General features: G+C 57.3%; 1 protein-coding gene across 1 annotated transcript in view; it reads right to left on the reverse strand.

Annotated features, from left to right (window-relative positions):
• The window catches only part of GRID2IP (Grid2 interacting protein), a 33,431-nt gene extending 18,794 nt beyond the window's left edge, over nucleotides 1–14,637 (reverse strand). Inside the window, exons 1-6 of the mRNA XM_076350846.1 lie at nucleotides 14,624–14,637; nucleotides 6,350–6,604; nucleotides 4,587–4,672; nucleotides 4,094–4,163; nucleotides 2,680–2,774; nucleotides 1,014–1,197 (exon numbers count right to left, since the gene is read on the reverse strand). Coding sequence (XP_076206961.1) covers nucleotides 1,014–1,197; nucleotides 2,680–2,774; nucleotides 4,094–4,163; nucleotides 4,587–4,672; nucleotides 6,350–6,604; nucleotides 14,624–14,637 — 704 coding nt within the window. The remainder of the gene's footprint in view (nucleotides 1–1,013; nucleotides 1,198–2,679; nucleotides 2,775–4,093; nucleotides 4,164–4,586; nucleotides 4,673–6,349; nucleotides 6,605–14,623) is intronic.
• Between the last annotated feature and the right edge of the window lie 312 nt (nucleotides 14,638–14,949).

Genomic DNA, 14,949 nt, shown 5'->3' on the forward strand with positions numbered 1-14,949 from the left:
GCTGGGAGGCTTATACAGCTGTACCTCCCCCGGCACCTGCAGGTAGAGAGGCAGCCCAGCCTCCCTGTGGGCAGGGGGATGCTGCGGGGTGGTGCAGCCCTCAGCCTGAGCCGTGGTGCACGGGGACAGCGCCGTGGCATTGTACTTGGTAGTTTCTATTCTCTCTTACCATCAGTAACCTAAATACTGAGGGCTATACTGCATTTCCTTGTCAAACTGAGGATTCCAGTCCTGATTCTTTGATCTTTACACCAGCAGATTGCTGCACCGTGGCAGTGGGAGCCTGCCTGGCCTTGGCTGGTGCGTCCACAGCCCGTGTGGGACCCGGGCTCCCAAGGAGCAGCCAGGCAGTCTGGCTCGGTTGGCTCAGCAGCTGCGGGAAGAGGCAGCAAGCATCTCCCAGTGTCCAGAGGGATGGCTTATTCAGCATGGTGCGGAAAGGTTAAAGATCAAGGGCAGAAAACAAGGTCACTACTGAAAGCCTCGAGTCTGCCAGGGGATCGGCTTCAGCTCTTGCAGCAGGGCGGGGAGGATGTGCTCCATTGCAGGATGGGGGCTCTGCCAGCCACAGCCGTTCCTGTGCTGCCACCAAGGGAGTGCTAGAGCCAAGATGCTGAGAAGAGTGAGAAGACAAGGATGAAATGTGGCGAGATTTACTGAAAGAGGTGAAACAGGATCTGTGGCCATCGGGGATGGCCAGACAGCAAGAGAGCCCGTGCCACGGGGGACCGAGGTCATTTTATGAGGGATGAAGGGGTGACCGAATTAACCTCAAAAGCTAATGGGTCTGCCCTGTCCTTGGGCAGGACACCTGGTGAGAGATGGGCTTGTGCCCTGCAGATACGCACAGGGACATACACAGCTGGGGAAACCAGAGACCACGATCACAGCGGAGCTCAGTGCTGACAGCCTCGCAGCCGAGGTCTGCCTTCTGCTTGGAGACCGACTCTGACACGGGCATTGCTACCGGGCCAGGTACCAGCATTAGAGGAACAGAGCTGCTAACAAGTTACCGATGTTGGAAGAAGCCTTCCAGTGCTTTGCAGATGGTATAGCGCTCAGGTGGAGTCAGCAGGTGCTCCAGCTGCTGGTTGAAGGTCCTTCCTTGAATCTTGATGCTAGAGGGGAGTATCTCTGCAACCCACTGCAGGGAGGTGAGGGCAGAGGAGGTGCTCGGGGAGTCAGCAGAGTCAGAGTCTGCAAGGCGCAGGTAGAAAGAAAAAAGAAAATTCAACAGACAAAGGGTCTTAACCATGGGTTAAAAGGCTTGTCCCAAAACCAGGGGTCACTCCTGGGGACAGCCGGGGCAGCTGCACCTGCGCGCAAATCCTGATGTGCTGATACAGACATTGTTACTCCAGCAAAAAGAGATTTCAGTCACTGGAAGGCAGCATGGTGACAAGGTGAAATGGCTCATCTGGAGCTGTGACTGCCCCTGCCTTCCTCCCATGCTCTGGACCAGCTGCTCTGGAGCTCGCGGCTGTTCCAGTAGGTCCGTGGACCTGCTGGAGACGAGCAGGGGTGTTTTGATTGGGATGATCTCTGTGATCTATCTCTTCAACCATGCTGCTTCTACATATCTGTAAATGCATGCAGATGATATTCCTTCTCTGGCTTTCTAAAGCCTCTGCTCAAGTTTCAGAGCACTTTATGATAACCATTGACTTCAAAAGCAGCATCAGTCCAGGGTTACCCGTGAGTGAACTGAGGCATGGAAGGTCACTTGCTTTGCCACGCTCATCTGCGCTGCTCCCTGTGCCACAGCCTGGCCACCTCCGCGGTGAGCGCAGGGCAATAAGCATGGCTGGGAGAGGGACCCAACCATGTCTGTGGGATGCACTCATCCACGTAGGAATATGGCCAAGGCAGTGGGAGCAAAAACTTCCATTTTTTCTTGGTTTCTTTTGGGGGGCAATGAAGGAGTTTGAGTGCCACTGGCTCTGTACTGCGAAGTAGTGAGGTGCTCTGTTTTGTTTCTAGGGCACGTGCAAATGAGCTGCTAACACCGGGCTCCTAACGAGATGCTCAGGAGAGTCCACTGCTACCCTAGAGGGAAGAACCAGTCCCTAATTCCTGGGCCTATGCATTGCAGAGCAGCACCCCAATAATGCACTGACTCTCCTGCCTTCACACAGCTTTGGAAACGCAGTGACGGCTGTGCTCTGCCCTGGGCTGTGGTGCTGCCCCTCCGCTGAAATCGTGCTGACAACCACCCGCGTTGCCCCAGATACCCTCATCTCCCGCTGACTCACTCGCCAGCAGCAAGCTAAATTATTCATAACAGCAGCAGTTATTCTGAACAGCACAGTCCATACACAACCGTGGGATTTGCACAGCGACCATGGATGCACAGGGTTGGATTACTTCGGTCAAGTACACAGGCACAGACTGCACGTAAAGGATGTTGGCAAGGGCTGTCAAGGACGATCATACAGTAGGACGAACCCTTCTGGAGAGCAGCCAAGCCTGAGATCAAGCCTGATCCCAGAAAGCGGGCAGCCGCGTGCCCTGGTGAGTGGAGCAGCCCTCCAGGCAGCGCAGAGCAGTGTTAGGCTCCAGGCAGCGTGTTAAACCTGCTGAGCCTACGGGAGGTATTAGGCAATTCCCTCCTGCGCGGGGAATTCAAGAGCTGGCGTGGGGTTTCTGCCGCGCCGGGCCCTCTCCTCCCCGCACTCTTACCGTTGGAGAAGTTGACGATCCCCTCTTCCACCACCAAGGTGGGCATCGCCCCGCTGCCCTGCAGCATCGACACCACCTTGTCATGGGAGCAGTTCCTGCAGGGCACAGGAGAGCCCGGGTCAGAGCTGCCGGGCTGCCTGCCTGTACCGGCAGCACTGCAGGCAGCGGCTCACAGGAGAGCAGCGGTGAAATGGAGTTTGCAGCTGGCTTCATTTATCTTGCAAAAAGCCTCATCTTGCTGCTCGGAGCCAGGCAGTGTTGGGCCCCGCTGCAGTTCCCCTGGACTCTCAATCTGTGCTTGGCTTTATCTGTGCTGCTCAGAAAAGAGCCTCGCCAAGGGGGAGCGTGAGTCACCCCGTGACTGGGCTCTCCACTGTACCTGCAGCAAGGAATAACTGCAGGGCATGCCTGCGAGTGCCCTGCGGAGCTGTTACGGCAAATGAAGCCAGCGTTACTTCAAGCTACGCTCAGACCCAGAAGATGAACTTTCCGTTTAAATGATACAGTGCTGCGGGTCTCTCCTTGCCTGTCCTAATTCTGCGTGGAAAAGAAAATGCAAGGTGGATGTAAAATGCATTTTTTGTGGGGGGGGAATCTTGGAGTGTCCTTGGAGAAGGGTACGGGCTGGCCTGGGACGACGCCTGCCAAAACGCAGGCTCAGAGGACAATCTTCAACTCTGTCTCCTCTACTTTCTGCCGATGCTGCATCAGCCAGCAGTTTGCTGGATCAGCTGAAATGTGAGAACCTGCGCACTGACAGAAGCAGCATCAGATGTTTAACCTTTAAATATTCATCACTCTCTTATCGTGTAGCCTCTTCTAACCCTTTGCTCTTGCTTTTTTGTGCGGAAAGACCAACCCAAGGAAATACGGGCTGCTGCCACTGCACCAGCAAGGTGCACACTCAGCTCTGGTTTGAGTGCTTTTGTTGTGCACAAATAATATACAGAAGGACTAACTTCTGGGTGGAAATGCAATTGCCCATGTGGTTTTAAACTTATGATCCTGTTCTGGGAGTGATTTGTGGGCTGGCTGATGCTCTGCTCCTTTCAAAAGCAGAACCCTGGGTGTTTAACTCATACAACTTAACTCACAGTGGCTCGAATCAGGGTCTGCGGGTGGGCTGCAGTCAGGACACCAGTTATATACAGTGTGTCATGCATTATATATGGTTATTTGCACAGAGAAGTCAGAGGAGCAGGGATGGAGCCAAAATACTACTCTTAGAGCCAGTTTTTGTAAAAGAATATTAAAGGAGATGTCCATATGGGTCAAACCCTCGTGTACCTCAGTGGACAGCTCTCAAGGATGACCAGCTCTCGGGGTTTTTTTGCACAAGAGTGAACACGTGTGTGCTTGACCACCTACCACTCCCCGGGACCCCTTGGCACAGGTCTTCTAAAGAGCCTCTTACCTCATGTCCAGACCGTTGAGGAATAGGATCCGGTCTCCAGCTTTGAGAGCAGCCTTCTCAGCCGGGCTCCCTAAATGCACAGGGAATGAGAGGGGCTTTAGCTGGCGGACCCCTGCTTACAGAGATGGGGTCCCAGCTCTCTGGCCGCTCTGTGCCCAGGGACACCCCCCCAGGGCAGGGTATCTGCTGCAGCTGGATTATTTGGGTGGGCTGGAGCGGTTCACCAGGTACAGTGATGCCAGCGCCCAGCTTGCATTGGAAACGCGGGTGTGATTTCAGGCCATTCACTGAACACCGGCATTTTCCACCCTTCAAAACAGGGAGTGCATAAAGCCAAACTGAACTGTACCAAAGATGCTAGTTATTCAACTCAGGGAAAGTCCATCGCTGAGCCTTGTAAAAGTCCCTTTTGCTATTTTCTAGCCAGCAGGAGGCACTTAAAATTTCGAGTTCAGACCAGAGGTCTGAATCTTGTGGCTGGAGGTTTTCTTACCTGGCAGAACAGACTCGATCCACACCGGGGCATGGCCACGTAGCGTGAAGCCAAAGCTCCTGTTGCCTTTATAAACTCGCACAGTTCTGCAGGTGAAAAAGCAAATGTGACATCAGAGCCCAACATTTGGTTCTTGTTTCCTTTCCCAGCCCCTCCAAAGCCCCCTTAGCCCGGGTGTCTCCTGAGTGCCCAAGCCCTTGACGCTCCCCATGTCCCCACAGGGTCCCCTTTGATACCGAAGTGTCTTTCAAACGGGAGCCCCCGAAACGCGCCCTGCCCACAGGGAGAGGGGATGGAGGGAAGGTGTGCGTGGGTTTGGTGGCCCCGGATGACCACAGTGCAGCTGCCTGTCCTGCCAGCACCGCCAGCCTCTCCTGCCTGCAGCCTGCCCGTGCCGGTGAGCAGAGGGAGCCCACGGTGCTGAGCCAGCGTGGGGTGGTGGGGTGGGGAGTGATCCGGGGGGGTGCTAGAAATGGCCCAGACAACACCACAGGGAGGGCTGGGGGGATCCGGATGCTCTGGAGGCAGGAAGAGATGCCGCTGTTTTAGGGGCAGAGCCCCTGAGCATGGCCTCTTGCTCTGCATTAATTACTGAATTCATAAAACCACCGTCCAGTCCTTCAAATCCAACGTGTTTTTAAAGCGGAACATGGGATATAGCTTATATAGCTTATATATTCTTATATAGAATAAGAGAGACTGTGTTTTAGGGGGGCAAAGATCTCGTAGGCTGATGAGAGAGAAATTAAATTCAGCTAGGAAATTCTGGAAGGAGCGTTAGGAAATCTCCCTGCTGGGAGGCTGACTGGAGCTGGGCGTTGTTCCCCGCAGGGAGCTGGGGGAAGGCAACATCACCGAGATCATTTACAACCAGAAAACCTGTTGTAGGGACCGATCCTACGCTGGCAGGGAGGGAGACTGTGCTGGAACTGGATTTTGGATAAGTCACACCAAAAATTATCCTGGCGGGAAGGTGTGCTGCAGCCGAATGCCCTGGAGATACCAGCTGGAGGCAGGGGAATAGCTCGGGATGTGCCTGTGACAGCGCAGTCTCTCCCAGGAGGATTCCCTGGCTGTGCTGGCAGACCAAATCCTGCGCTCTTGTTCGTGAGACGGGGCTGGGAACAAAGCAGGAGCCACCGCCAGTGCGGCAGGGCTCCTTGGCCCTCCGGGGCTGCTGAGGTCTGGCCATATGGGCAGCGGGAAACGGGTTAATCCCCTGTGCACGAGGGATCGTCCGTCCTTCCTCCCGCGGCCTCGCACCCAGACACCAGCCGGGGCAGGGCAGGACGATACAGCCTGCTCTGTGCCCAGGTACCCTGCATCCCGCTGGCATGGCCGGGTACCCTGCAGCCCGCTGGCACGGCCAGGCACCCTGCAGCCCACCCAGCGCAAGAGCCGACATCCCTTCGCAGCCTGCGAGTGCCGTCTCAGCTCCACACGGGGCTCGTCCCAGCCAGCCCTGCAACAGCGAGGGGGCAGAAAGGGTGGTCCGGAGCTGGGACAAGAGGTGCAAACATGCCCAGCCTTTGAGAGGGAGAGGTCTTTGTTCATCGAATCATAGAAACATTTAAGTTGGAAAAGACCTTTAAGATCATCGAGTCCATCCTCCTCCCAGGAGGATTTCACCCACTCTGCACATCGGAGACACCTCCTTTCCCAGTGCCTTCCCCCCTTTCCCTGGCATCCCTCCCCCATACTGCCATCCATGCCAAATCAGACGCTGCCGCTGGGAACTCGAGGGGGTCCAGGAGAGGTGTTACCTGCGGGCAGCCCCCGAGGCCACATTGCTGGTGATGAGCGAAGTGGTTTTCCGCAGGCTCTTGCTGACCTCCTCGTGGCTGCGGGGCACGGAGCTGGCACGGGTGGAGACGAGGAGCCGCTCCTGGTGGTCCTCGCTCCGGCTGCGCCGCAGCCGATTGCTGTGCTGCTCGCTCTTGGAGCGGCAGAGCTTACTGATCAGGCTCTGCGACACCACCTCGTCAAACCGCTGCCGGTGCTTCTTGGGGATGAAAATCCTCGAAAAATAAGACAAGAGAGGGGAGTGAGGAGTGGGACTGGAGCGGCCATGGCCCAGAGCTCTGGATCCAGCCATACCTGGGAAAGGAAAGGTCAGAGCAGCCCCAGCCCCTCGTGCGCTCTTGGCCTCAGTCCTCCCTGGAGCTGCAAACGCCGGGGATGCCGGGGCCACCAGCTGCATCTCCTGCCCCGTCCCGTGCGTGGCTCCATCGGGGCAAGGAGGTCAGACCCCTCCATAGTGCACTACTCACAGAGACCGATTCAAACAGCTCAGTTCCTCCTCGTGCATCCCATCCCGGACCCCTTCAGCTGCTGGTTCCGCTATGCTGATGACGAGGTTCAGCTCGAGTCCCAGATTAATTGCTTCCCCCCGTGCTGACAGCCGGCGAGCCGGCCGGGCAGGGGAGGACCCTTGCCCCCGCAGTGCCCATCCCATTGCGACCCTGCTCCTTGCTGCGTGGTACCCACGGCCAGGGGTCCCAACGTGCAGGTGCCCCCCGTGTTGCCAGTGCCAAACCGCCTCCTCCAGATCCGCTTCTTCCCCAACACATTCTGGGACCCCCAAAATATTGTTCCCCATCTCCTGCCCCAGCCCCTCTGCTGGGAGCCCTGGACTCCACTCTCCTGGGCTCCATCCTCGGCTTCTGCCACCCCTCCACCTCCCGCCACTGCCAGGCAGGAGCCTCGCGCCCCTTGGGACATGCTGGCGTTGCGGGGACAAGGATGGGCACAGTGACGCTGCAGGCAAGGGGACACCACTGGGAACTTGCTCTGTTTCAGTTCACCTCCCCTCTGTCTGGTAGGAGCTGCTCTGCCAGCAGCCAAGTGGCCTTTGTGCTCCCCGCAAGGACCCCCCGGGACCCTCAGGGGATGCACAGCGAGCGCAAAGCGGGATCCCGGGAGGGAGCGAGGAGGGTGCGTCTGCACCGCTCCCACCCTGGCGGGGGGTTCACTCCTGTAACACGGGGAAACGCTTTTTCTTTTACTTTTCCTTCTGCCATCGCAACAGTGAGACGCTGACACCCCGCTCACCTACTCCTACCCTCCCGTTTGCACATTTAGGGGCTTCTGGAGGAGCTCTGCGTGTTTCTATAGCAACTCCTCCCTGCACCCGTACCGGCCTGCCTGTCGCAGCTGCATTTGCTCGTTAGACAATACCATCTTGTGAGGTTCATTAGTGCTCTTCACCTCGTGGCGCATGAGAACGCGCTCCCTACATTAACACAAACTCCGACACTTGCGGCGGAGGAGGGATGCGAGCATCACTTCCAAACCGCCCGGGGAGCACATCTCCCGGGGCGCACTAACCGGGCCAAACTCGCAGCTGGTGTCAGAGGACACAGAGCAACTTGCTCCGAGGGGCTGCACCTTCCTGCTGCCAGCGTGACATGGCTGTGACAATGGCCGGCTGCTAACGAAGCACGGCTGGAGAGCCTGCGGCTGGTGGGGGGCTCCCGCGGGTCTCCCCCATCCCTCGGGCAACTTTGCCAAAGGAACCCGAAACCCTGGGTGAAGCCAGAGGAGAAGGAGGGGGATGCTTCAAATCCCAAATCTACCGGGACCAGGACATCTCTATTTCCCTCCAACAAAAGGCAGAACTCAAAATTAGAGCTGATGCTCACGCTGAGTAGGAGCAGGCAGATCGCAAGCCATCCCGAGGCTGACATATGCTCATGCAAAGCATTTGGTGATAATTTAAAATAAGTAACACATTGGTACAATTCACAGTCAATTTGTGATTTAGCAGCAACTAGAAAAGAGTGAAATCATGCTAATAAATAGTTCATCCAGCTGTAAGCAGGCTCCTGCGGGAACGCAGGCTGCCGCAGCCCCGTGGCAGGGGAAGACACAGCACGATGGCAGCGAGTCCCGGCAGGACCCCACGCCTCTGCCCTGGGAAAAGTCCTGGTTCCTTGCAGGCAAAACAAGCACGCTCCCATTTAAGTTGGCCAAATTAAATTGGCCCTGCTCGTTCCAGCAGGGCTGTCCCACTTTGCACTGACTGCTACTTCGCCTGCAGGCTGGCAAACATCAGGGTTGAGGAGCAAAGTACGGCTAGCTCAGTAACCAGGCACAAGGACATGCTTTAAGGGTTTCACCACGAATTGACTCAGTGTTAGAAGTAAAACGGTGTCTTAGCAAGGAGAGGAGCTAAGTGACTGGTAAAAATAACCCTATTAAAGCATGCAAAATAGTTTCCTTCTGCAGAACCCTTTGAGAGAATTTGCAGTGCGGCCTCGGGGAGCCCGGGGTGGCCCCGTGCCGCAGCGCTGCTGGGGGCTGGATCCCCCGAGCTCCCCGACGCCCTGCGGTTCAGCGGGTGCTGGCCTCCGAACTGTGCGTGCTCAGGTCTGGTCCTTAATGAAGGGACCCACCAAAGGCAGCACATGGGGTGGCATTAGACAGCGTTGACGCCTTAGCCTGTCGTCTGCTCCAGCACAATGCTGCCCACGCAGCATGCACCAGCACCAGCATTGGCACCGGCACCAGCACAGGGCAGATGGTGCCTGGTGCTTAGTGGGAAACCGCAACTATTTCTGCAGCGCCCTGCTATACCGCGGGATAAAACTGGCCTTGCCCATCGGTGTGGCACCGAGGAGCAGCACCCAGCTGGGTTTTCCCTCTCCCAGCAAGTCCCACTGAGGCGCAAGGAGCACGGATGCCCCCCACCCTGTTTGCAGAGGTCAGCCTGAGACCAGGGGCAGACCCCCTGTCCCAGCAGCCCTGCAAGCTGCACGTGCCCGTGGGAGGGCTTGGGAGCCGTGCAGCGCTGACCTCGTGTCTTCAGCTTCCTCCTCCTCCTCCTTTCATGCTCCAGGTCAGCTCTGGCTCTGTTCCCTGTTGAAGAGGGGATGGGAAAGGCGTCCCCAGCCCTGGGCACTGCAGCCCTGCCTCTGCTCCCCAGCCCCAGTGCACTAACCCTCCTCTGCAGCGGTGTCGGCACACGGCGTTCGGGAGGGCTCAGTCTGCTCTAACAGGACTGTGAATTCAGGGCGTTTTCCAGGCCGGGAGAGGCCCCAAAGGGCTGCAGGCTGCTTCGCCTTCGCTCCCTCTCCAAAGCAGCCCGGCCGAGATGGCGGCACACTGCTGAGGGTGGGAAACCGCCTGGCAGGAGCCCGTCTGCCAGCACGCCCGTCCCCAGCCGCTCGGCTCCCTGCTCTGGGGCTCACTTCAGCAGAGAATGTTTAGCAAATCTTGGTCTCGGTCACACTCACTGTTTTTAGAACTCCCAGGCGGGTCACTTGCAGCTCACCTCTGAGCGGACAGTCCCATTTCTGTAGCCTGCGCTCGCTGAGAGCTGCCTCCCCCACCAGCCCAGCGCCGTGGAAAACCACCTTTCACAAGGGCACAGGTCCTGCGATGGGCGCTGAGCTCACCCGAACAGTCCCACCCCGAGCTGGGTGCTGAGACTCGCCGGTGCAGGATGCATCCCCTCGAGCAGGGCAGCAGCGGCAGCTCCGGCCCCGGCGGGAGCAGGTGAAAGCAGCCCCAAGTTTGCTCAGAGCTCGCGCTCAGCCGGGGCTGGGAGCGAGGGGTCCCCAGCCCTCGCTCCATTGCACCCCCTGCACCACGCAGTACCCCAAACCCCCATCCTCACCGCCCATCCCTTTGGTGGACTACAGTCATGGAGACAAAGCAGACCCAGATGTGCTCTTCCTGCCTCTCCCCAGCCCCCCACCCCCAATTTTTCATCTGAGCTTTGCTCGGCTCCCCCCAACCCTCGTGCCGCCGCTGCGGTGGGCGCGGGTTGGCAGCAGGGCCACACCGGCACCGGGAGGCAGGGTCCCCGCAGCTCAGAGAGGCAGGAGAGACGTCGCGGGGACGTCTGCCGGGGTGCGAGGCATTCCCAACGCATCCAACGCCATGCACGCCGCGCGGAGGAGCGGAGCAGAGAGACGTACCGAAAATGCCGAGAGAAGCTCCGGTCCTTTCCCATTTGTCAGGGTGCGGTGGGAACAAAAGGGAGATGCTTCAGATCCTCATGCAGCTGAGTCTCAGCCTCGGCTCACGCCCACGACGCGGCCGGATCCAACAACCAAACCGCGTGCCAGCCGGTGCCCCCCTGCCACTTGGCACCCCCGCGGTGCGCGGGGACGGCGGCCAGATGGGCCGGCTCGCCGGCAAACTTTACCTGGGCTGAGTCCCTGCCTCCCTTCGCCCTCGCCTCCCCACCGCGCTCTCAGTCCCGGGCGGAGGTTTACCATCTACCGAGTGCCTCCTATTTTTTATCAATTTGGCTTTAGCGCCTGCTCTGCCCTCCCTGCTCCAGCTCTGCCCCGGCTCGCAGCGATGAAGCCTCTCGCTTTCCCTAAAAACTGCAGTCACTGTAATTTCCAGCTGGAACGATCTCGTAACAGAAAGGAGGGCACGGCTCTGCGCCGAACTCCGGGGGGATGCCTCCCTGGTGCTAATTAGTTGACTTCTAAAGTGCTTCTGTTTAAATTACATGCTGTTGTAATGGGTGAGAAACCTTAAAGGCAAACGGCATCAGCGGCGGGTACGCGGCTGCGGGCGCACAGGCAGAGCCACCCAGGCTGGACCGGGACCAGGACCGGGACCAGGACCACAGCCATGGGCCCAAACCTTCCCCCGAGCCGCAGAGCATCGTTTACCACCAGGGTAACACAGCAGCGCTTTGCATTAGGGATAGGAGATTAAAAAAACATCTTTAATTCAAATAACGCCATCTTTAAACACAGCACTGGCGTTTGATGAAGAGGATGTGAAGCTTTCCAGAGCTGCCAACATCAGACACAATCTCCAGGTAGCAAAGGAAGGAAAAATGAAAAATGTATGGTTTAGCCCCAAAACAACTAGCAAAGACCTGACCTAGAGTCTGTCGGTTGTGCAGAAAAACACGTCCCAGGGTAGATTAAAACACTGAGCTACACTTGGATTATGTCTGAACTGTGCTGTGCAAACAGCTACCGGTCTGGAAAAGCACTTCTGCCCCGACAGCGTGCCACAATGCTAAAATTCACACGCTTTGGGGAGAGAAAACTCCTGTACAGCTTTACCCACGTAAAAGGACATCTGCTTATGAACCTGCGCAGATTCTCTCAAGCCTAATCGCCCTGTTACCTCGGCGGGTATGGGTAGGGGTGTCGGCAGCCCTGCACTGGCCTCCAGCCCCGGCAGCACCGACAGCCACGGGGGGACGTGGCACCTCCGAACTCCCGTGCACGAGCGGGACTCACTCCAGCCCGCCAGCGAGCGCGGACCTGCGATTTTCACAGGGGCTGTTATCCCGTTATCCCCAGTAATGGGAGGCTCGGTAATCACTCATCTGGCTGCAGATGTTTTGCAGATGTGACCGTTGTTATCATTAAATAGGAATGAAGGTGCTTTTCCACCCAGGAGCGCAGACGCGGTGGGATGCAATGGCCGTGCACTGGGGCCGGGAGCCCCTCGCAGCCCTTCCCCAGCCACCCCACTCATCCCTGGGGACAGCTCAAAACCCCCAGCCCCACACGGCAGCTTTCGGAGAGGGTCACGCTCTCATGACACATCCTTGCACCGGCTCCAGTAACGATTGATGTGTTATCTGCAGGTAAGAGCCTCCCCGGAGCAGTACCGCAGCCCGTGCCCGGCCAGGCATCACCTTCCCCATCAGCAGCTGAGCGCCGGGGCCCCGGGGTGCTCTTGCCTCTCCCAAAACCAGCGTCAGCTGCCAGGGACACGGAGACCTTCAAAGAAACCCCCCGAAAGGCTTTCTCTGCAGCTTCCATCCTGCCCAGCATCGCCCGGCGGGTATCGGGGATGGTGGCCAGGTGGGTGGGTGCAGCCCCGGCCTCACGGCTGGGCCCCCAGACCCCCTGTGGCACCCGTGGGACCCTGCCAGCCGCTGCGCCGGGGAGACATGGGGCCACCAGCAGCTCCCGCGCACCCTGTGCCCTGCACCAGCACCCCACACCACCCTGGGGCACGGGGAGTTTTGTCACCCCCCCGCTTTTCGGAGCCGCAGAGAGCAGTCACCTCAGCAGAGGCGCTGCCCCCAACCTGCTTTCTGCTGGGAACACCGGGACAAATGCAGCTTTCCATGTTTTCTTTAAGATACTGGAAAACACTCGGACCAAGTAACCACTTCCCAAAATAAAAGTTACAAATCAGCGGTGGTGTGCAAGCGGGCCAGGCTAAAATAATCTGCATTACAGCTGTAGTTCGATTTGTCAAAAGAAATTAATCTCCTAACAGGAGATTTTGCACCGAGGCATTTTGGTCATGACCTATTTGAACTCAGCCAGTACAAAAGGAACTCCACTCCCAATTGTTTTCACCGCTGGCACATTTTTTTCCTGCTGCCCTAATTCCCATTTTTGGGCAGTTGACCATACGTCCAGCTATCAGATTAGGGCTTTTTAAAAAGGAAGCAAACAAGAGCTGCTTTTCCTCTATTACCGTCCTGCCGTCTGCACGGTTTCACAGCGGGTCTGCCCAGACCGCAGGCGGGAGGACAGTGTCCGCTTGCAGTTTGAAGTGCTGCATCAGGCAGCAGCCAGAGCGACGCAGGTTCGGGGGGGGGGACCCAGGCTGCAAGCTGCATCCGCACCCGAGAGAGCCAGAAAGCTCCCCCCAGCCTTGGAGGAGCGGGTATGTGGAGGGGGGGTCAAGGGGGGAAGCAGCACAATCCATAATATATAAATCCTGATGGCTAAAATGAAATTTCTTATCCAGAGACAGTCACAGATGGCTGGAGTATTTTAATACGGGAACATGCCAAGCTATTTTATTGCCATGAAATACAAGCTGAGACAAATAGATTGTGTTTGGGGCATTATTAAAATGAACTTGGTAGAATTTCTCCCGTAATTAGGGAACCCCCGACGGGCAGCGAGTTTATCTTTGTCAGGGATCAGAAGTGACTGCAATCAAAGCGGCGCTCGCCTCGGCCCAGCCACCGCGGGACGGCAGCTCCGGCTGCACGCTTTGGTTTTCCCCCAGGAGCAGAGGCTGGTCGGGAAGCAAACGGACTGTAACCAAAGCAGCGAAGTAGCAAACTACCCCTAACTATTCTCCCTGCAGCAGAGTGAAGCACGACGTGATTTAAAGGAGATCCATGACAACATATAGCAGTCTGAACAGCCCGAGAGTTACCATCTAATGAACTAATACGGCTGGACATGCTCCGGCGCACACACGCATCCTGCTATTTAAATCCAGGTTAATGGGACGATGTCCGTGTAAGCATCAACGCCGGTGTTTTATGCACCAGCTTTTCTAACACTGCAGGTCAGTGGGGAGGAGGGGATCTGCGTTTCCATCGCTCCCCAATTCTGCTGCAAACAGATGTTCCAAAGCTAAACGCCGCTGCCGGGAGCTGGTGCAATGCTGGCACGGGCACCGCCGGTGCTGCCGCCAGCGCGGGGGAAACGCACAGTGCAAAGGGAGACGGCAACCGGCACGCGGTGGTGTGCAAGTGCTAAACCCTGTGCAACGCAGGTGAGGATCCCACCTGTACCGCTCGGCTCGGAGGGCGACTTCGGCCCCCAGAATCCGGGGAAAAGCCGGCGGCCGCTGCGACAGCACTGCAGAGCACTTGGGTGCAGAGCCGGCGCCGTTCCTCTGCTGGAATCGCAGCTCTGCCCTGGTTTGAAAACAGCTCGGAAATAAGAGCAGTGCCAAGAGGTGCATGCCTCTGGGACCCCGACCTGCCCAAAATAACCCGCTCCCCACGCCAGTGCGAGATGCACACAACCCCTGCACACATGCTTGGCACGGCCATGGAGAGCAGGGGAGATAAACCCCGTGGCTCCCCCGGGACTAGACCCGGGCTTTGGCATTTGTAGGTGATGGAATAACACAAAATAAGAGATTTCCCTCTCCCCGGCAGAGCTGCGATGCCCGCGGAGCCCCTGATGAGAGCAGCTCTGATGCAAGACGGATGCTAAGAGTTAATTAACTTTTAGCACATCTCATTTTTGCGGTGCTGGCGTTTGCTAGATTCGAGAATTAAGCTGCTTTAAACCCGTTCCCCTCCCAGCCCCCTCAGCTCCCAGGAAAGGTCCGTTCTTACTCACCCGAGACAGCTCATCTTTCCCCCTCGCTGCCGTATTTCATCATTCTTGAGCAGAACTACAATTGTGCACTTTACTACACATACGAGCCATATGGGCAGGGGATGGGAGCGGGGAGGAACCGGCGCAGCACGTGCATTATCCCTGCTATCCACAACCAAACGGATGAAGAAAATGTCAGCAAATTAAAATCTGCAGGAGCTTAATTCTGGGCAAATGGGATGAAATCCATTTGAGCTAAAAAGAAAAAAAAAAATACCAACACTGGAAAAAGCCCAGCCCGAGGACAGACGGGAGGAGGAGAGGTGTCTGCAGCCCCAGGTCGATCT

The sequence above is a fragment of the Aptenodytes patagonicus genome, chromosome 13, assembly GCF_965638725.1.
Source record: "Aptenodytes patagonicus chromosome 13, bAptPat1.pri.cur, whole genome shotgun sequence".
NCBI classification, from domain to species: Eukaryota; Metazoa; Chordata; class Aves; order Sphenisciformes; family Spheniscidae; genus Aptenodytes; species Aptenodytes patagonicus.